The sequence below is a fragment of the Anopheles cruzii genome, chromosome 3, assembly GCF_943734635.1.
Source record: "Anopheles cruzii chromosome 3, idAnoCruzAS_RS32_06, whole genome shotgun sequence".
NCBI classification, from domain to species: domain Eukaryota; kingdom Metazoa; phylum Arthropoda; class Insecta; order Diptera; family Culicidae; genus Anopheles; species Anopheles cruzii.
Window position 1 is genome coordinate 26,322,762 of NC_069145.1, and position 22,035 is coordinate 26,344,796.

Consider the following 22,035-nt stretch of genomic DNA (forward strand, 5'->3'; position numbering starts at 1 on the left):
TGGTCCGTTCGCGGTTTTCCGTTACAAATAAGGTAAGATTCTTTCTGAACCTCGGCAATGTGTGCCATAAAATTGCATCGCATTGTCTGACAGCTTGCCGTAGGGCTGCGTGCAACCCTGCCGTTTTCTTGTTATCGCAGAGTTCTTGTACCTGCGAGAGTGAGAAGGAAAGCCTGGTCGGTGTGTTGCCGCAGTAAAACGTCAAACGGGAAAAGATTTTCCAGCCACCATCACAGAATCGCATCGGAAAATCTGGAGTATTTTTAGATTCTCCAGCGATTGCAGCGACTGGCTGTTTGTCTTACAGTTACGGTACAAAGTTTACCTGTGCTTCGGTGGCCTCAAGTGCGGGTTCCAGCTACCTGTGCAAACACAACTCGAGCCGATTACCACTGGCCAGACAGTCAGTCGCGAGCATTGGAGTGATTGGTTGATCGTCCACCTTTCTCTCACTTCTCCGAAACGGCAGCAAAATGGATACACTGGGTACAGAGATTGGCCAGAAGATGAGGGTACGATAAGGAATGCCCCAAAGGCGCGTGTGTCCGTTTGTGACTAACGTTTTCATGTGCCTTTTTTTCAGAGCGCCGTGAAGGCAAAATTGATCGAGCTGGGTACCGGTTCCGGCAGCGGGTTCATCGACGACGAGCTGCCAGACTATGTCATGATAATGGTGGCCAACAAACGCTCACGCCAGCAGATGGTGGACGACTTGTCGCTTTTTCTCGGTGCGCAGACAGAGGTGTTCGTCAACTGGTTGCATCAAGTGCTGCAGAAGCTGCAAGAAGTGACACTGCCCGCCTCGGTGACGGCCAAGTCGGTTAAGGATGTGGCGAAAAAGAAATCCGGTGAACCCGACGACAAACGCAGGGAACGGAAGCGTAAGGATAAGAAGAACAAACGGCACGATGTTGGCGGCGAAGAAAGTGAACCCAAGAGTGCTGGGCCAGTGTTGAGTGGTGACGATGGTGACAAAACGCCTCCGCACCCAGCCACCGGCGGCCCACCGTTGGGCTCGATCACGGAAGTGTTCGCCCATCAGTACATCGAAAAGGCAAAAAAATCCATCGACGAAGACGCCGGAACTTCGGGTGACAAGAAGCCGTCTTCCACGGGATCCGCGGCACGGGAACAACAGAGCGGCAAAGCACCACAAGCTGGCCCGGCGAATATTTCTTCGATCGCGGACATAGCCAGTGCCACCGTCGTGCGGAAGCACCACAAAGAGCTGTGCGAGTTGGCGGAGATACAGCAGCGGATCTCCGAAGCGAAGCGGCACCTGAAATCGCTGGGGACCGATGTTTCGGATGATGATGATGAGGATTTGCTGAGCCTCAAACTGCCCGACGATAGTTTGCTGTTGTCGGACCGGCGATCAAAACCAACGACGGCACTCACCAACCAACCGTCCGCCACGGGAACGCCCAATCAGGTCACGACAGGCAAACAGCGACAGCGCATAACGATGGCAGCGCAGGAGCCCCCGAAGCCTGCACCGTCTTCGTCTCGCAGTACCACACCGCCGGCGCCTCTAGCCGTAAAAGAGAAAGCTCAGACCAGTGCCAGTAAACGCTCGGTTCTCGATCGTCTCGGAACGAGAGCCGTCACCGCTTCAGCCGAGTCTGTCGAAGTGGAAAGCTCTGGCGGAGGAGCTGCCAAGCAACCGGCGCGTGACACATCGGCCGTCGGTCACAGTGCAAACCCCTCGACCAGTAGTGAGGGTGCTATGAAAAGCACCATCATCAGCCTTTCGGCGCACCGGCGCGAAGAACGTGAAATCTACGTTCCACTGTTCCGTCGAAAGGAACATTCGAACGAGGGACCGAAAGGCCATCGGCCTGTGCGACATGAACGGGCACGGAGCCGCGAGCGGAACAATCGACCGAAGGCATCGTCACCGCCTGCGTTGCCACCCGGCCGTCGGTTGAGCCGCGATCGACGCGGGAATTTGGATCCTGGGCGACCGCGTGATCGGCGGTCTCGAAGTCGCGATCACGAATCCCGTTCCATCGACCGTGATCGCTCAAAAAACGGGACCGATTCGGCGCGCAATCGCATCGGTTCGCGCGTCATCGTCTTGCCCCCGAAACCGGAGTACAACGAGGACATCGTTGAGGTACCGGTAGCGAGCGTCATTAAGGTACAGCCGCGACCGATAATACCGAAGGCGAAGCAACCGAGCAAAAACCTGCTCCTGAAGGCGATGGCCGAAGCGCAGCGTTCCACCGTGGCCAATCTGCGCAAAACCATCGACAACACGGTGGCGATCGGGGAAAGTAAGGAGCCCTTTCTGCGGGTGGACGGCAAACGGAAGCTGCTGATCGAAATATCGGGCAACAGCCACTCGGAGGTGGAGGTGCAGTACGAGGACGACGAGGACGCTGTCGAAGAGGTACCGGACGTGATGGCCACGTACCACCGCAGCGTCGCAACCGACGAGGAGGTGCACGAAGTGGACATTGCCAACCAGGTGCTGATGGACGATTCCGATGAGGACGACGAGTTTAAAGAGATGCTCGAAGCTGGGGCGGACTACGGTCGAAGGGTGGACACGGGAGTGGGCATGAAGATACTAGCGGGTGGGAACGCAGACTACGACGCCGAACCCAGTCTGGTTCCCGGTGTGGTTCCGGAGCCGATGGACGATGATGATACGAAGTTTGTCGTAACGCTGGACGGTGGACGGTTCAACGAGAGTGATTCTCCCACTACACCCAGCCATACTCCTCCTCCCACGCCGGTCGCCCAGCCCGGTGCGGTCAAACTTCGACTCTCGGTCAAGGAGCGGATCGGCGTCAAGCAGCAGAAGGAACGGCGTGCGTCGCCAACGTCGAAGGACTCCAAAGAGTTTGAAGAGACGCTCAAGAAGCGGAAGGAGCGGTTCAGTGTGAAACCGGCAAAGACCCCTCCACCTCTACCACCACCACCTACGCTAACGCCTGAAGCGTTGAAACCACACAAATCCGGTTCCACTTCTCGCTCTCCATCTCGGGGCCAGCGGTCACCGAAACCCTTCCGGTCGCACTCGTCGTCGCAGGGTGGCACTCGCCACGCTCGGCGCACACCATCGCTCAGCCCCGAGAGGCCAGTGCGACGAAATGCGCTAGCCTCCCCGGAAAGGTCCCGATCCTCGCGGCAACGTTCGTCCCGGATGGTGCCAACCGGCAGCAGCAACTCGCCCAGCCACCTGAACGAGCTGTTGCTGCAGCGCACCAAGGAGCTGATGGATGACAGCGTGTCCTCGTCGCCGATCTACATGTCCAAGACGGATTACGACAAGATGGAGCCGGCTTCGCGCAAACGGAAGCGCGTTTCGCCGATCCAGTTCAACTTGACCGACGAGGACGACGTGCTGCAGGACAGTGACGACGAGTATCGCGATCGACGTCGTGAAGAGCGCAATCCGCGGCGCAGCCGACAGCGAGAGAGTGAAGAACGCGCGGAACGGAGCGGGCGAGAATCGCGCCGCGAGTGGGAACGGGACGGTGAACGGCGCGAAAGTGTCCGATCGTCGCCGGGTCGGAAGATTAAGAAGCTCGAATCTAGTCGCAAATTTGACGATATTCCTCCGTGTAAGTAGAATGGAGTGGCTGGTCCCGGGGATCACCTTTGTCACCTTAGTTTTTTTTTCTTCTTTTTCCAGTGCTGAGTGCCATCTCCGTCTCGGGAGCGGATGGAAAAGCTGGCAAACCCCTAGCTGGCGGTAGTGGCGCCATCAAGGAGCGTTGTAAGTACTTTCCGAGCTGTCGGCAGGGCGAAACGTGTGAGTTCCTGCATCCGACCACTCCCTGCAAGGCATTCCCGGGATGCAAGTTCGGCGACAAGTGCCTCTATCTGCACCCGATGTGCAAATACGATCTCACTTGCCACCGGCTGGATTGTAACTTTATGCACTCGAAGAGCACCGTCACCGGTGCCGGTGCCTCGGCGCCCCCGTTGGGTAAGTTCCTCGGGTGTTCCTCCTGTCTGACCGTGTAACAGCATGTTCGTTTTGTCCTTCGGCAGCTTCGTCGGTGGTTCCGGTGCAAAACTACAAAACGATCAGCGCGAAACCGTTGCCACCGCTGTGCAAGTACTATCCGAACTGTAGCAACACGCAGTGCACGTTCTACCACCCGAAGATGTGCCGCTTCGGGCGCCACTGCGTCAACAAGGTCGAGTGTAACTTCTACCACTACGAACTGCCACCGCAGGAGCTGCACGACTCAACGTCGAAGGACAAGTTCAAGTGGATCTCGCCGTTCTCGGCCTGAAACGGAGAGCGTGTGGCAGCGGGCGCTTAGAGTGTAGGTTCTTAGTTCTTATTCGTCTGCCCTCTTCATTGTAATTCAGTCTTATCACAAGCGCCACCGAACCGACCGGATTGGCCAGCTCCCGTTACTTGAAACTAATGATGGTTACTCATGCTTTTCACCCTTAGCTGAGGCGTGTATAGTTTAGGATTGCGTAGTTTAGTTGCAGATTTGCAAGTGTATCAGCTATTTATTCTGTGCCAACACCGCAACGGGCGTACGAGACCGGTACACGAGACCCTCAGGTGGTGGCAGAAACACGTTTTATTTTACGTTAAATATACGTATACGTAGCGTAGGAAGGCGTTTGTTTCGGGAATTTCGATATCCGGCTTTGGACGGGACGCAAGCGCTAGTGCAAAAATGCTAATACTCGGGTGGATCCAGTCCGGAAGGAGCAGTACCGGACACCAGGACGATAACTTACGGAACACGAATGCCGCGCAAATGCTGGTGTAGTTGTAGTTCTAGTTTGCGACAAACTGTGTACGGAAATTTCGATAAATCATGCCCAAAAGTTCACCCATCCCGCGATCGCCGATAGCAATTTAAATTAAGTGCGTTTTCGGCTTCCTTCATTTCGAAAGAACTAAATCTCATTCCAGGTATCTCTAACAGATTATATTACAAACAACACAACTCTATTCCGGCGGCACATTCTCACGAGCTGTCCCAAATGGTGAGCACGTTCGCCAGAACGGTCTCCTGATCGGACAATTTGTGCACCATAAAGTAGCCCTGAATCTGCGCCGGGCTAACTTTCCGACCGTCGGCGGACACTAGTTCCGCAAAGTGGCGTGCATTTACTTCCGCATCCGCCCCAGTATAGAAGCGGCGGAACATTTGCTCGAGCTGATGGGGTGTGCAGTGCCCAACGTACTCCTTGACATCGACCCGCCCGGGTCGGATGAGGGCCGGATCCAGTCGCTCGAGGTAGTTGGTGGTCATGAAGACGATCCGCGCCTCGGTTGACGCCACTCCGTCCAGGCAGTTCAGTAGCCCACTGAACGTGACCCGATTCAGCCCCTCGAAAGCCGACTTCTGCTGGGGCGTGTCCTGCCGTGACACAAACGCCGCATCGATGTCCTCCAGCAGTATGATCGATTGCTGCGGGGCCACGTTCATAAGATGGTTTAACCGATCGTCGGTTAGCCCTCGCTCGGACAGGTTAAGCAGGCAGATACCGAACTCGATTTCGCCCGCAAGGGCCGTGATGAAGCTAGATTTCCCGCAACCGGGCGGACCGTGGAGCAGGTAACCGCGTCGGTAGGGAATACCACGGTCGGCGTACCACGTCGGGTTTTTGATGAACTCACGGCAGTCGCGTAAAATGCGCTCGGAAACCCCATCGTCCAGCACGACGGAACTTATTGGTCGCCGTTTGCGCGGATGCCCGAACGGACGCCACTCGGAGCCCATTGCTGTGTACATGATGGTTTTGCCCTCGGTGTTTTTAAGCGCCAGCTGACGCGCCTCCTCCAGGATGCGAAAGTACAGCTGCTTATCCCGCCCGAACGCGGTCAATTGAACCGTCTCCCACGGTACGCCCATGTGCAGATCGAGCGTGTGCTGCTCGCGGGCTCGATCCACTTTGATCCACGTGCCGCCGTAGCGCATGATGTGCGTCCCGACCGACGGGATGAAATCGTAGCGTGTTTTCACGTGGCCCGTATCGCGCTGCTCGAACGACGTCTCCACGCTAAGATGCTGCGTTTTGCGAGCGCCTTTCTGCGTAATCCACTGCAGTAGCCACTGGTAGGACTTGTCCCGGCATGGCACCTCCAGTGTGATCATGTAGTGGCGCCGGAAGAGGACCATCGATCCCTGTATCCCTTTACGTAACATTGCGGCCCCGGCGCCGACCCCGAACAGACCGAATCCGGCGCCAAAGTACGGGTTTTCCGCCAGCGCGCCAATGTATTCCGTCAGCGTCATCCTCGGCAACTTCTGAGGTCCTCGGACCTCGGTTACAATCGGCCTTCAACGTTCGATGATAACAGCTAGTTCACTTAAAACAATTCGTGTCCATTCCGGGAAGCGCTGTAACATGTTTATTTTGTCTTTTCCACCCCCAAGTCAGCTGTCAGTGTCAGTATGCTGGTGCGATGGTGTGAGTGCACTGGCAATGGTAACCGTTAACGTCATCGTGAGAGTGTGGTGAGGAAGATTCAGGCGTGAGTAGTTTCGATCTCACAGTGCCAGGTGTTTTCAAATTTGAAATTTCGAAACTCCAGTTTCACGTTGCCGCAAACGCAAAAAAGCGAGAAGTAAAAGTGCTACTTTTGTTCTTATAGCCCGATTCACATTACAAGTGAAATCAAACGGCAACTTTAAGCTAAAGCTACCTAATTTTTGGACGAATGTGCGAAGACATTCTCAAATTTCTCTGCACCGATGCGGTTCAATGCTTCGTTTTGCGTTTAGAGCGCAAGTGGGTAATAAGCGCAAGATACTTCAACCATGTGATGCAGAAAAGAAAAACAAGCATCCGGTTGGACCGTGAAAACGGTGGGCAGTACCTGCGGAACGGTGGAATGCACTCTCAAACGGTAAGAACTCTGACGAGAGTAGGGTGCAAGAAAAATATTTGCATACCAGCCACCTTAGCCACGTACGTTAACAAACCTAAGAGTTAGTTAAAGCTCCCAGACATGTAAGTTACGCCAGTTTTTCATGGATTGTTTCCAAAGAATGATCAATCTGCTCCATTGTGGTTCGCTAACTTTTCTTTTCGCTTGAAAGCCAATACCTCCGGGCGGTGTTCAACTTGGCTGTGATGCGATTAAAATGGTTTGGCTCCGTATGACCAACCAAAAAATCCTTTTCAGGCACTGTGAAGTTCCCAATGAGCATGGTAACGCAGTGTCTGATGGGGCATAATTGGGGCACAGCATAATCGTATCAATCCTATTATTATCATCATTCAATTTCGTTTAGGCAAGTCTTTATAGCAAATATCAACTTCATCGTTCCACTAGCCCGTTTCCATCGTAAAAGGTGTAGACTGGATGCTTCCGCACGGCAGGATAACTTTTTGTAGTGCAGCAGATTCAGTAACATTCACCTTCGATTTTTCGCGTGAGTCTAATTCAGTTAACGAACCTCTTCACCTGCCTATCGATCACTTGGAACCGTCTTCAACAGAGGGCTCATTCCATTGTCCATTCAATTTTTTCCATCCCCGCCTTTCGGGGCAATTCAGGGGAAAAGTTTCCCACCTAACTTACCGTAAGAGGATCGCTTTTCGTCGGGTGGTGCTTCACCTTCACTGAAGCGTTGGTTTTCCTACTTTTTTCATACGCATTTTCTTTGTAAGACTTCGCAGACCGAAGCGAAGCCTTTAGTACGATCCGTCAGCGGCATTGAGATCAGATCGTGGGGGGAAAACAATTTATCAAAACCGAAAATCTGCACGGATCACGAAATTACGATATTAATTTCTTTCGCATTTTCCGAACACGAACCAGACATCGTCCGACAATCGCACGCTCTCGACTACGGTGGTTACGTTTTTTTGCAAATATGAGATGAACCAGGAAAAGGATGATGCTCTGTGGTGGCCTAAAATTATGTTGTTTTCGCAACTCCATAATTCAAGTGTTGAGATTTATTATATTCGAAAAAAATTATAATGATATGTTCACATCGATTTCAAATTACTTCGAGCTAAAGTTTGGTTAAGTTTTTTGCCTCAATAAAGCATAAGTTTTCCTTGGCGCTAGTGCGGTGTAGAAAAATGCGCTGGTTTCGAATGGATTGACCTTTTTGTGCAGCTCTCTTCTTTTATGAGCTTTTGGTTTCGCAGAAGTGTTTTTCTTTTGCTGCATTCATTAGGCTACCCGAAGCCTTTTTTCATATCTTCGACGGGGCAAAGCATTTTCTTAAGCGAAAGTCGCCGTTAGACCACCACCGGCAATCATCATCGTCAAGATTGGGTCATAATCGGGTCACGGTTGCCATCGTTTGCGCCGGCCGCAGGGCCGTGGTTTCTCGGTTCAAGAAGACATCGGAACAGCAGCAGCATCGGTAACCGGGCCGGAGGGTGGAATAATGGGACTAACCAGAAGGCTTAACCACAAACTTGGGTTTTCGGCGTTAGCGGCGTTTGGTGGCTTTGGTCAGAATTTGAAACTAATCCGTGGGGCGTGCACAGAACGGCATCCTTCTGAGCCGAGGATGGGCTACCCGGGTCGTGTTTTTGGAGCATTTCGATTCGATCAAATCACTCGTGAAGGTTTTTGTTGGTCTCCGAGCTGTTGGATAGTCAGTTTCGGATCACCATCTGTTACGCAAGACGTGCTTTGTAACGAGAAAGGTACGTCATTTATTGTTGTACGTTTTAAATTTAAATTTTTTTTTCCAAAAGTCAAAAATTTCATCAACATTTCATGCACAGTATCAGCATCATCACTGTCTTGCAATAATCATCACTGTATGGGTCCGTTTGGTGGGTATTTGTCAGTCAGACAACTCCGTTTCAATGTCATGCTTTGAGTAATTGAATTACCTTGTTCACGAGCGATGCTCAGTGGAACCGCTAGCCCATGTTAGCGACATGGGCTCAGTTTGAGTTTGATTTCAGTAAACAAGCGGCCAAGTAATTAACCCATGGTTAGGATACTCTGATTGATGCTAACATTGAACTCAAAGCATTCTCAAGTATTTTTCGAAACATCGGACTTATCTCCGAATTTTTTTAGTTTTTCCTCTTTGGATTTTGGACCTGAGAGCTCGGGACATCACGTTGGCTAAAGGCTGAAATCAACAGTGACCCACTTAGACCACCACTGGGATCACTCAACTCGGTTGGAACCACTTCAGATTTTATGCCTACGCCACTGGAAAACATGTCATCCTTCACACATTCTTAGCACATCGTTTACATCGTCTGGCGGTAACAAATACCCGAGAAGTTAAAGAAAACGACTGAATCATGTGAAAAGCGGTCGGACGACGGTGTTTGAAAGAGGACGACACCGTTTGGCGCTGGCCACACAAGGTCATATTGATCCTCTCCGTTACAATGTTGCGAGGATGTCACTGGAAACGATGAAAAATGTTGCAATATGCCGTCAGCGTAAGCTTTATTGGTCGCCATTTTCGGCCAACTCACCTCTACACACTCGACACTCGATGGGGGCACATGGTAGCCCGCTTCGGCTTCGAAGGCTACGAAGCTTCCGGGACGCCAATAAGCTCGTAATAACGGGGATATGGCTGCAGTTAATATGATACCACTCAACTCCCATTCGGCCGGATAGCTCCCATGAGAAAATATGATCTGCTCCGGTGGAAATTGTCGGCCATAGCAGAAAATGCTGAGGCCCGGAAAATACCTTCTCCGATGAACGTGCCGTATACCTTTTTGGGTAGCCAGACAAAAGCTTGCAGAGAAAATTGAAAAGTGGGACATCAAAACTCAATGTTGGTGAATAAATTCTAATAAATAAATAAGTAATTGGACATCAATTGTGTGAAGTTTCTTTGATGTTGCATCATGCGCTGGCCGATTTTTAGCTTTTTAAAAATTGAGCTTACAACACGTTAACTTGTCTGTTAAATTGTTTCAACCATAGCGATTTGTGTCGACACATTTTGTCTTTTCTCACAATTTATGGAAAAAGCTAATAACCTTTAAAGGGTTTGGAAGGGTCGGTCTTCGCGGTCATCTGTGTAAAATTCCAATGGGTGTTTTATCGCTCTCAGTACGGTCGAGCCAGAATGGTAAGCTTGCAACTGTCACTCGAGCATGCACTTAACCTTTCATCAATTAATATTTCCTCCGTGGGGGACCATTTGAAGTTTAAAACTCTTTAAACGTTTAATGGTAGCTATCAAGAGAGTAATGGTCCCACGAGTACATTTCGGAACAGATCGAAAGCCATCGAAAAAAGTATTAAAACGTTTCAACCTGTTGCGAAGGTGATACCAGCTACGGCCACCGCACAAAACCAACAGTATAAGCGATTCATTACGTTCTCATAACGATGGTATCGACGTTGCTTGGCTGGAATATCCGATTATCGACGGCTTAACCACTTACTGGAAAATCTTATCATTTAAAGATCAATTAAATTGATTGGTCTTCGGGCGACTAGCATTATAAAGAGCACTTCAGTTCATCAGTTTTTGCATAAGCTAGATAACTTAGAAAAGTTTTTCAATAAAATACTTCAATAAAGTATTATCTGCTCATAACCGGGCACATATCGCCGCCACCATTATGGGCAGACGATTTTGATACGAGCGGCTCGAGGAGCAATATTATTATTTTTATGGTGTTTTGCGTCTTTTTTAATGACTTCTTTTTAGTGCTGTTTACGGAATATTCAAGTTTGAATAATACATTTATATATTCAAACTTTTATCTTTCCTTCTTTATCCAGTCTACCGCTCAAACACAAGGGTTAACGTTGAAAAATTGTGACGGTTAAGTTATGTGAAACCATTTTTAATTCATATTCAATGTAAAATTATCAACTGCACCCAAACGACTGTACTATTTCGAAATACATTTTTAACACTCCCCGAAGTATGAGCTGGTGATTCCAGAAAGTTTATGGTGCGTTGAAAAAATCATTCGGATACCCCGGGACAGGCGCTGCAGTATTCTGCATCATCTGTCGTCGGGCACAAGTTTGCCCGCCTCCGATGACAGGCTGACTGGTTCCTTGAATCTGGAAGCAGCGAAAAGATTTCTTCCAAATCTCTTCAGATCATCTCCCGGGGGGTGGGCTTCCGTGTTTCCGTCCATGGCGCAAGCCGGACCGGAGGATGCGCCAATGCTGGTTGCGGACCGAAATCATATACGGCTGTCACCTGTTGGCAAAAGTTGTACTAACCCGTTTAGACCCTCGGTCGGAGTTTTGTGTATTAGGCAATGCTGACGGTGGATAAGTTCTGTGCGCGAATAACGCTGAGGCCATCCGTACTTCCATATAGCTCTTGTCAGTTTGTCAGGTCTAACTTTTAGGACCCGCACGGCTCGCTGGCATGATGACGGTGGTAAAATTTATTTATAAACTTTCCACTCGCACGCACTCTACTCGGTCGTCGCTGCCACCGGAACGTCTCCCGAATGTGTGTCTGGCGTGAAATGTTCCACTAAAGAAAGTTTGGATCTTTATACCGGCCTCAGCACGGAACGGCCCAGTTTTCTCGGCATGAGGCCGCAAGAGACAGAATTTCATTACACATTCGCTGCACTTCCAGTGTCAGTGTCGAACAGTTTTACAAGATTTATTCGATTCCTTGCGGAAAGTGAATTGAATTATGCCGGGTTCGGAAAATACGGACCTCGTTCGGTTCGGAAACAGGGACGCCGACTGGCAGGCTGACATTTTTTCGTGTTTTGGAGAATACGTCGATTTTTTCCTTTGCTTCACAGCGTATACAGAACGATGCGAGCCAAACACTGAATACAATTTTAAATCAGTGTATGAATAAATTTAGCTTTTGATCCACACGATTCTTTTGCCCGAAAAACTTTTAAGACTTTTTCTAAAAACGATGTGGAAATCCGTTCAGGATAGCGGCTATTGTTGTTCCATGTTTCAATTATAGCCGTGCAAAGAGCTGTGTTTGAGTAATTGATATGTTGAAAATGTATGAGATATCACAGTTAAGTATGAGATCTTATGTTACTTTTCCGTCAATGGTGTTTTAGAGTCGACGAGAAGGCTTTTCGTCATAAGGAGACAAAAACCCCAATCAATTGTACGACCCATAGTTCAACTCTCATACTCTCATAACATTGAAACTTCCCAATGACGAGAAGCCCTCGGTGCACGAATAAACAATAAAAATTGAATAGATTTTCCATTGAGACGAAGGAAAGCTTAGTTTGAGGTGTGTGGGCTGTTATTCACTAAACGTCTTCATTTGAGGCAATTATACCAATGGAGACGCCTGGTGATTGGTATAATTATTTAGGATTCTTAATCAGTTCAAATGGAACTAAGAACAACAAGGAACCAAACCGATCGTAAACAATCTCTAGCAATTGCAAGGTGACCAAGTAAATACGACACGCTTGGCCAGCCCCTTCGCGTTTCGTAACCCGTCAAAATTTCCAATCATTATTCCCACTGAATTTTGATTATTATTATCCGTGTATGTCACCCGCCTCCGTGTTGGTTAGACTTGAGTGCTTTACACACTATCGACTTTGTCTTTCGATCGTATCGTGAATGTTACACATACCATTTGTGGGTGTCTCCGAGCCTGCCCGGACGTCATAATTAACGTCATGTTTGCACATAAATTAGAACTATCGATGCCACTGCTGCTATTGTAAACATCGTACTCCGTTAGCCTCACAGCGCACGGGTTATTGCAGCCACTGAGGCATGGTACCGTCAACCGGCACCCCGTCTCAAAATAAATTAGCATCGGAATCGAACTGCTCGATACTGCCAATAAATCTCGGACACGAAAGCGCACGGAGCTCGTTGCGGCCTCGCTCCGGCACAGTCTGCCGGTCACAACTGTCTCACGAAACCGAAACCGGCTCGTGGTTAAAAGATTCCCTTCGAAGATATTGCACAATTAGCAATTAGGTAGTCAATCCTAGCATGCTCCAATGGTCGAGCTCCAGGGCCGTTATGTCCAAAGTTACGGAGCCAACGTATACATACGCCAGAGACATACACCTTGACCTTCGAGGAGGGCAATATTCCATGCTACAGTAACGACATGGGAAGCTAAATTACGCCCGTCTACTATTTCCAAGGGTTTGTAGCGACGTGCTGGCGCTACCAAGCCAGTCTCAGCCAGCACATCTTGAACCGGTCTTTCCAGGTTGTCTAAATTATCGCCTCTGTCAAGCTTTGAATAACTATGCCGAGGAAAGTGGCTAATCGGACAGGAAGTCATTCATTAATGCACTGTTGTAGCTCGTGCAAACGCAATCGTTTCACGATTGTTTCACGCATGCATCTAACGTGTTTGAGAAAAGAAATCATGATATTAGCTTTTAGTGTTGAAAATTTAATTAACACAAATTTCATTGCTAAATGATTTTTTCCTCAAACTTTAATTGATGTCCTTGTGAAACATTACCGTTTATGAAATTGACTACAACTATGCATATAACGGGCTGTCGGCCCTGAATTAATGGCCTGTTAACCTTACATCTTTTTATGCTAGAACAAACATGATTATGATCATGATAAAGCCGGTGAATACCTACACGCAGTGCCTGAAGCAACTGCTTTTGCTGTAACAAGTTAACACACGGATGTTACTGATGCCATCGCTGCACAGGTATCAAGTTAATTTAGCTGTAAGCCATCGGGGCATCGCTGCAAAATGTGTCGCTCTGTCCCGAGCATCATCGACAAAAAATCGCACCGTACCGAAGATCGCACGGAACCGACCCTTTGGGGGTCTCACGATGGGACGCTACAACGCGTCTCCTCAGCCGACAACCAGGTTTATCAGCGTGCATGTTTTATATCATTGTTACGAGAGCACGAAACAAGAAACCCGAAGCCACCCGAATCCACCACACTATGACCCAACCTTTGCTGATGCAGCCTTTGCAGCCCATGTTTTACTGCACCATTCTTTCGCCAACGGGCGGGAAAATCACATCCTGCCGTCGTGTGGCTTACGTTACGTTCCAGCTGCCACTGCCGCAGGCTAAAGTGCATCATCCTGACGATCGTCTACTCCTGCTGCTTCTAGCTCTAGCACAGGGGTCGGTTGCTCCATGGCCGGGTTGGATATTTCAATTTGGTTTCGCCTGCCTGACGTCATTAGTTTCTGTTTGTAACATCAGCCAGGGTCGTGACGTAGTGCGAACCCTTAGGGCCGTGAACCATACCTGGGTGAGTTTAAGTGATGAATAATGAACCATAATCAGGCCAATATTTTTCGGTAGGCCCCATGCTCGTATGGTGTATCGCTTTTATTATAATTCCAAAATGCCGACCCTTCAAAGTTGCTGTCTTTCACATAATTATACTAACACATTTTAAACGTAGCACGTGCTAGAACCTTAGTGAAACCAACATTTGAATTTAATATAAAAATATTTTAAAACTGGCGAAAAGTTCACAAACATGAAAAGAGCGATGATAGTTAAGCCGAAATAATAAAAAAAAACACAAACAAAATTTCCAAAATATTTTGGCAATGCTTACAAATAATATCCTTTTTTCGTAATATGTATGATTTCTTGAATTTGTTGTTTTTCTTTAATCTCAATGTGATCGATGATTTAACGTTCAGTGATGAGATGATGTACGACGTACGATGGTTCCTTCAAAGAATTCTAACAATCGAATGTCCCTCTGTTGATCCGCATTCAGTATCAGCATCGTGTGGAATTTGTGAAACAAAGTAAAGAAAGATAATACATATGAACAATAAACAGACAGAAACAGTACATTACAAGCTCTAAAGACGAACAGAATTAGCCGAAAACGGCAAAATCAATGCATCGATCTGGACCATCGATAAAGAGAAGTTTCACTCCTTCCGAGAAGGAAAATTCTCCATCAAGCTGGTCCAACTTTGAAGCGATCGAATCAAAAAGCCAAACTGTCATTTTGGTTCGAAAGAAAGACAAACTGGCCGAAGGCACCTGAATCATTCACATGTTTACAAGAAAGAATGATTCTCTTTGTTATCCTCGTTTTCCGAAAGCATGTAACGAAGGTTTCAGACAAATATGCTTAAAACAAAGAAAAAGTGTATAGTAACACCAAATTGCCAGCAACTTCGGGCTCCACACCGTGGTCTGGTGGACCATACAGTGCAATATATCGCCGCCTCACTATCGCTCCGGGGAAATTTCTCTAATTCAATTTGAAAAATATTTCCCATAAATTAATTACTAAAGCCTCGTGGCTTTCGCTCGCGGCATCGAGGTTTGGTTCGGTTCCGAGCCAATCCCTGGTGGTTCTGGTCGGTCGGGTTCTGCCACGCTGCCATGTTGCGCCGAGGAACATGCTGGGCCTCGTTTCACACTTTCCACCCTGCATAAGATGACCAACTGCGCTTGATTTGCATTTTATATCGTTCACGTGCTCTCTCTCTCTCTCATTCGCTCTCTTTGGCAGGGCTATACTTTCATTACGGAGACAGCTTCCAAATGCCAACCGCTTTCTTCGATGGCCATCCCCGGAGGTGGCCACCCCGGGGCTGATTGCGACATCGGACGGCGACCGGGAACCCGGTTCCTGGTAACACCTGACGAAGACCGGTCCCAGCTCGAACTTCGGCCCCTAACCGGCCCTGCCGGTCGCTGCATCTCGATCCGGACCGGTTCTCTCATTTTCCACTAACGATTTCCCGTTGGGATGCGGCACAGAAGAAATAAAATTCCGACACGTTTGGCTCTTAATGTAAAATATAACCACCAACGACACGACGCTGGGAGGAAAAATGTGGGCCTCGCCGCGCTCGAACTTTCCTTCCCGTTTTTGCACTGGCACCGTTGTGGCCCGGCCGTGGTTGGGACCGTGGAAATGCAGTAAAGTTTTATTAGTTCCCCACGAAAGACCCATTGGGAAACTCATTTACCACCTGCCGGGACGATGGAAGCCATGGTGGGAGCAGCGCATCGTTCTTTAAAGTGTCATGTTTTCTACTAGGGAAGTAATTGTTTGTGTTTGCGTGTAACAACACACGTTGGGTTTTGGTTCCATTCTACTGCATTGTTAAAAAAATGAAATTAAAGCGAACATCTGTTGCTCCAACACATCCGCATGGTGAACGAATCCGCTTTAAATGGTATTACCAAAACATTGTAGTATTTTATAAATCAAATTAAGCTTTATGCACCAAAATCCCAATAGCGGAACTTGGAAATTGCCGAGCAAAGATGAACAAAACCGGATTAGTCTGTGGTTCTTTTCACATTGCCATCTTTTTTTTCAGCTGTCCTGTCATGGCGTTGAACATGATACCTTTTCAGGAATGTTTCCTTTTGACATCTCTGGTTACTTGTCATTCCGTCCGACTTGACAGTGTCTGGTGAGAATTTCCCTGGGAAGTGCCGTGTCACAAATGGCCCCATCAGTTCAAAGGCTGTGTGTCCTGTAGCATGCTCATCTACGACATTCTGTGGATAAATTAACTGCTGAAACTGAAACGTTCCGAGAAAGCAAGCACTGTTCTACTTAGCATCATTGACTCTAATTGCGAATGTTCGTCCCTTTGAGCTCGCCTTCCCGAGCACACGGAAGACACAGAACGATGGCACCACTGGAGACACAGAAACGCCCGGGGGAAACTTCCGTTTGTTTTGTATTGAATACTGCTCACCATTCTGAGTTACGGATATTCGAAGACATTTATTGACAGTTGAAGGCATTTGAAACCACAGCCACGTGCGGGCAGCGAGGCGGCCCGTAAACTGGAATGGTGCCCATCAACTTATTTTATGAGTGTTGAAAACAGTTGTTTGAGTTTTTCTAGCACCAGCAACTTCCTCGGGTCCATCACGGGACGTAATTCTAGGTCAGTGACTGTGAAAACCTGATAATAGCTCGGGCAAACTGTTAACTACTTGTCGACGTTACCTTGGCACAACTGTTACAAGGGCTTTGCTTTGCTAACTGTGTGGTAATCTCACGGTCATTACTTAGCCTTTTTGAAACTTTGGCGAAACTTTAGTCCGAAACTTTAGTTCTGCGGCCGTTCTTAGATCTTCTCTTGCAGAAAAAATCACACTATGTTCGGAGAAATATCAAACACTTAATTACATTTCTTAATGTTAAATCAAAATTATTTACCAATCGCTTATTTATGCTGTCAAGAATGATATATTCGCTGGCAAAATTTAATTAATTTAGTCACACAACGTCAGTTGCGATCGCTATAGAAAATTAGTTACCTCCTCGACCAGTTTTCAATAGTCATTCTCGGAGCCAAGTTCCATGGAGTAGCTTGCCGTTCCCAAGTGGTCAGCCCAACATTCCGAACGTGTCCCATGCTGCCACATATGGTATGTTGTGTTAGCTACGCCTCACAATATCACACTTTACATCCCAGGCGTGATGGAGGGACGTTTTCCTATTCATGTCAGCAGATGGGCCTTTCTGACAAATGTTTCTGTGGCTGCGGATGAAATCTCGCTCCGTTGGAAAGGCTTGGGTCACGCTACCACGATGAAACTATACGACTGAACGAATCAGCATAAACCTCACGGAGCTCTATGTTTCCTTAAACGGTACGATAAATTTAAGTTTGGTTTGAATTGCGATAGAGAACAGCAGAAAGTTAATTATGGAAAATGATCACTATTGAACAATCTTGGAATACCTCTTGGAAGGGAGAATTAGAAACAACAGCAAACACAATGCTAGATTTATGATTTATTCATTATGATTTATGTGATTGATATATTTATTCAAATTGATAGATCTGAAACAAACAATGTTTGTTCACCGTTCCTCAGCATACCGACAGTAGTATTTGTCAGGATTTTCTAGCTAATTTATCACAGAATGTTTTGAAGGTCTCCATTTCTAATTGTAAATTGGAACAAAGGCTGTAGCTCCTGTTCAGGATGACTCTCATATTTTTCCAATAGTAAATGATGGCGACTCAAAATCTCTCCACCAACGTGGCGAAAGAAGTCTTCTCCTCCAGAAAGCCGAATTCGGATTCGCTGGCAAATCTGGCCGCGCACAGAGAGTTGTCCGGCCGAAACTGTACGATAAATCACCGTGCTCCGTCGAGTAGGCACGAGCAAACGCTATAATTGGTGAAACAATCGGCGAAGTGAAAGGAAAGTTTCTTTCTAATCCTTCATGGCCCAAGGTCCGGAACAGGGAGTCCGTTTTATTTACGGCGGGACACTCAAATGCATCATCACCCTGTCACCGTCAGCATTGGATCGTGTGTCTGCTGGCGGTGTATTGAACCGGCCGAGAAAGAATGGATTTTCTTTCACTGGGACCGTTCTGTCCCGGTTTGCTTGTTTTGTCCCTCGAGGGGCCAAGATTGCGATCGCACCGACCTCCGCTCGGAGGATGTGTACTCTTGGGTGTACTTCAGCAAGTGTGGCCACTTCTTGCAAGTTTGCAGGATTCCCGGAAGCGAGGCGACATCAAGCGTTGATTTATGGTTTCCACTCGAAACCGGGACAAAGGTGCAGAACCCTCGAGCAGTGCCATGTGACGCGGGGCAGACTCACTGTGAGGTATGAACGATGCGTTGAAGTTGTATGTTTCGCTAACCAATTGTAATCAATGAAGTTGACGTTTACATATGCAGTTTGTGACATTCGAATGTCTTTTCGGTGCGCTTGGGAATTTTTCGCGGAACAACTTAAAAGGAGAGTAACGTTCGACATTTTTAATGCCATCGAAATTGTGGTTATAAGGCACACATCAATAGGTTTGATAATAGCATTAAAAATAGAAAAAGATTCTAAACGATTTCAACATTAAAATACATGTTTAAATTAATACATCATTTTGATTTTTGTTCTTTCAATACCATTAGCGTTTAACAAACAAGTAAATGCAAAACTTTAGCTGAAGCTTTCAAAGTCCAAAAATCTCCCGATAGCGTAAAATGCATTGAGGCCGTTAAACCTGGCAAGTTTTCAAGTACCAACAAGCACAAAGTACTACTCGAATGCAGGGTCCTTCAGTGACGAGATGATGAAATGAAGTCGGCAAATTTTATACAATTTCAATAGCCTCTCATTGCTTCGTTTCCTTTTACAGCACCGGCTAATTGGATTATTATTGCTGCACCGATTGGATGGGTATATTTTGTAAATACTTTTTCCACGAAGATTATAAACGTTGTATCGCAAAAAATGTAACCGATTAATTGTAACCGAGTAATTGGCGATAATTTAAACTACTTTATTGCGTAATTGCCTTTACGGCAGTCTTCACCATTGCTATAGTTGGGCTTTGATTTTTATTTTGCAATATTTTAAGTTAAACAAGTTCAACTGATCATTGACGTAACGATGACTTTACGTTAGCCTTCGTTTTGTTTCTAGACGTGCTTTCAACAAAACAACTTTAAACGCAGATACAGCTAAACGACGTGGAATCCTTTTGCTTCCATTCAATTTCCAGAATAACGATGCTTGGTGTTGTTGTTGCTTATGTTGCTTGCCAAAACATGTTGCTTATATCCTTCGCGTCCTGCTTCGAAACTGCTTACTGCCACGCACGTATCCGGGAGCCATCTAACACGACCGGCAAGCGGTGATGCTTTAACAATTCCGACATGCATCAATGTCAGATTCCGTGTAAGGATGGCTCGTACGGAGCGCTCGTGATTGCGAATGATAGTTATTATCTTAAATATTTATCGTTCGTAGAAAAGGAAGTTCTGCCTGTGCCCCGCCGTCGAAACACCGTGGCTCGAGACACAGTGGTGTCAATAGCGCGCGTGTTTACATTCTGGTAAACCTGGTACGCCGGGCAACGTCGCACATCCCTTTTCGTGGCGAAGATAACCGGGATGAAATGAGAAATTTTGCCCGCAAATTGTTTACTTGTCGTCCTAGAATTGACTAATCTGAGGCCGCAAGCGCCCAAACATCAACCTTAGAGAGGCGAAGCGGGAGCCGAGTGAATGGAGATTTCCACGTATCCGGTATGTTAAAATTAGCGACTGGTAAATAAACCATCGGACGAAAGCAGCAGCTAGAAGGGAAGGCGTTTGCAGGCGTTTGACCTAAAGGTAAACCATTTCGAGCTTAAGGTATTTACTCAAACTTGAAATGGCCATGCTTAAGTGGTACATTATCGCGTTCACCGGCTCTTTGCCTTTTCGCCAGTTGGGCTTCTTCAGTTATCAGCCGATCCAACCATTTGATGTCTTGTGCATAATGCAGCCCTTTACGCTGCTATGTTATGCATGTTGAAAGTGTGTCTCATATTACTTGTGTGCTCTTACTTACTGCACGACAACTGTCTGACTTGGGATTGGCAACCGGCCAAGGATTTGTTATACAAAGGAAGAAAAACATTCGAAACAAATTGCAGTTGGTTCATAAGAACGAAATAAGGAAATCGTTTTCCGTCACAAAGCACAAAGAAACAAAAATAATTCAGTTTAATATTGCACCATCGTTCTTGAGCTGTTTTTCATTAATTATCGTTCAAACCAGCAGCTGCTCAAATTACTTTTGAAAGAGACTGGGGCCAGTCAAAACCACCGTTCATTGTACCGTTAACATTTTCTGATTCGTAGTTTTTCTTACTACAGCGTGTCCAACGAGAAGTGGTTTTCGAAACCGGAACAGGATAATTGCAGCAGCGCGAGCTTCCACCCGGAATGGACTCAGGGCAGGGCAGGGTATGAACACAGAAACATGAAAACATTACCCGCGTTTTCGCGTGTTTCGCCTCGAGGCGGTTACAGATTGTTCTACGCTCGTTAGCAAGTGGGTGAACGTGTTTAAGGTATCGTGTTTCTGGTGACAACTGAACCTTTTAATTTAACGAAAAAGCAAGACAGAAACACACACATTAGAAAACCAACAGCTGAGCAATGGAATCTCGTAGAGCAGTCTACAGAACGAGGTACTTAGATAGCAGAGTATTTATGTTGTCTCTCTTTGGAATGACTTTTGCAACAGATGCATTGCAGCTTGTAACATGTAGAAGCAGCGCCTAGTTTTGCCCAATAAAGCTTATGATTATTTTTTTTAAATACTTTCCTACTTGTCTGAGCTTGTTTTAGTAATTCATTTGGATTATCTCAGAGGATATTAGTAAAATGTTGTCTTTTGGCAGATAGATAGATACTCAAATTACATCGGAAACGTACATTTACAACGGAAAACGATTAAATCACAAATGCTTCCGATGTTTTACAATTAAAATATATCCTTTATTTCATGACAAGAAAACAAACTCTATATGCCTTTGTTTGAGTTGGGACAGAATTTTAAATAGCGTAAGCATTCCCATCCAGACACTACGCGAATGAAAAAGAACAAAGGAAAGCTGTGCGTTTGACCAGCCTCGTAGCATATTTACGCACGTTGGACCGATGCCACCTTTCAACGTATAATTTCCGAATTTGCATAATGCCACCAAGGGTACGTAGCGTCCGGCGGCTAATTACGTTTTCCAACCGGCCACTAAACGCAGCCTGCAACGCACAGGTGTTTCGGTGGAAAATTGGGCGTCCCAAATGTCGAAAGTCGAAACAACATTACGGCCGGGCTAAAAACTACGGTCAGTGAAATGGTCAAATTTAATTTGAAAGAGTTTTTGTACTTCACAAGTGCCATTTTTTTGTTGTCAGAATCTGAATTCCATTGTGTGTTGTGTGTGGTTCGGTTTTTGGTGAAAAACTCGCAGCCCTGCACGCCAGAAGAACACCATTTTCGTGGAAGATTCTGTTTGAATGGGGCAAAACGAAAACATCAACCCAAAAATGGTCTCCTGGCAGAAGTCTAAATGACAAAAGTTTTGATTGTTTTACGCTCTGCTTTGTGGGTCTTGGTTTTGTCATTTTTTTTCTGCCCCGTTTTCTCACGCCATGAACAGCCAAAAATGGCAAAAATGGCCCACAATTTATTTTGATAAATTACTCGAGGCGCGCTTAGCGTTTTCTTTAAACACTCCATACTAAAGAACGAAACTTGCACAAAAAATTGTCTCTCCGAGCGAGGCGTTATTTTGTACTCATATCTTTTTATGCAAAACGGTCGGGCATTCGTGCGTATCGTAAAGTCGGAACACATAAACCCACGCAGGAAGGCACAATTTGCAATTTGTACGTGTTTGCAGAAATCTAGATAATT

General features: G+C 46.9%; 2 protein-coding genes across 2 annotated transcripts; one reads left to right on the forward strand and one right to left on the reverse strand.

The window, feature by feature from the left end:
- Nucleotides 1–374: 374 nt before the first annotated feature.
- On the forward strand, nucleotides 375–4,372 carry LOC128270122 (serine/arginine repetitive matrix protein 1). Its single transcript, XM_053007526.1, has 4 exons — nucleotides 375–512; nucleotides 584–3,572; nucleotides 3,644–3,940; nucleotides 4,006–4,372. Exons 1-4 carry the CDS (start codon nucleotides 474–476, stop codon nucleotides 4,251–4,253), a joined length of 3,573 nt encoding a protein of 1,190 aa, XP_052863486.1. The 5' UTR covers nucleotides 375–473; the 3' UTR covers nucleotides 4,254–4,372.
- A 525-nt stretch (nucleotides 4,373–4,897) lies between these two features.
- Nucleotides 4,898–6,319, reverse strand: LOC128271259 (mitochondrial chaperone BCS1). The gene has a single exon (XM_053008709.1). It carries the CDS (start codon nucleotides 6,225–6,227, stop codon nucleotides 4,953–4,955), a length of 1,275 nt encoding a protein of 424 aa, XP_052864669.1. The 5' UTR covers nucleotides 6,228–6,319; the 3' UTR covers nucleotides 4,898–4,952.
- Between the last annotated feature and the right edge of the window lie 15,716 nt (nucleotides 6,320–22,035).

Coding starts and splice junctions, on each gene's coding strand:
- LOC128270122 (XM_053007526.1), top strand. CDS start 474: ATGGATACACTGGGTACAGAGATTGGCCAGAAGATGAGG. Junction 513..583: donor AGATTGGCCAGAAGATGAGG/GTACGATAAGGA, acceptor CCTTTTTTTCAG/AGCGCCGTGAAGGCAAAATT. Junction 3,941..4,005: donor TGCCTCGGCGCCCCCGTTGG/GTAAGTTCCTCG, acceptor GTCCTTCGGCAG/CTTCGTCGGTGGTTCCGGTG.
- LOC128271259 (XM_053008709.1), bottom strand. CDS start 6,227: ATGACGCTGACGGAATACATTGGCGCGCTGGCGGAAAACCCGTACTTT.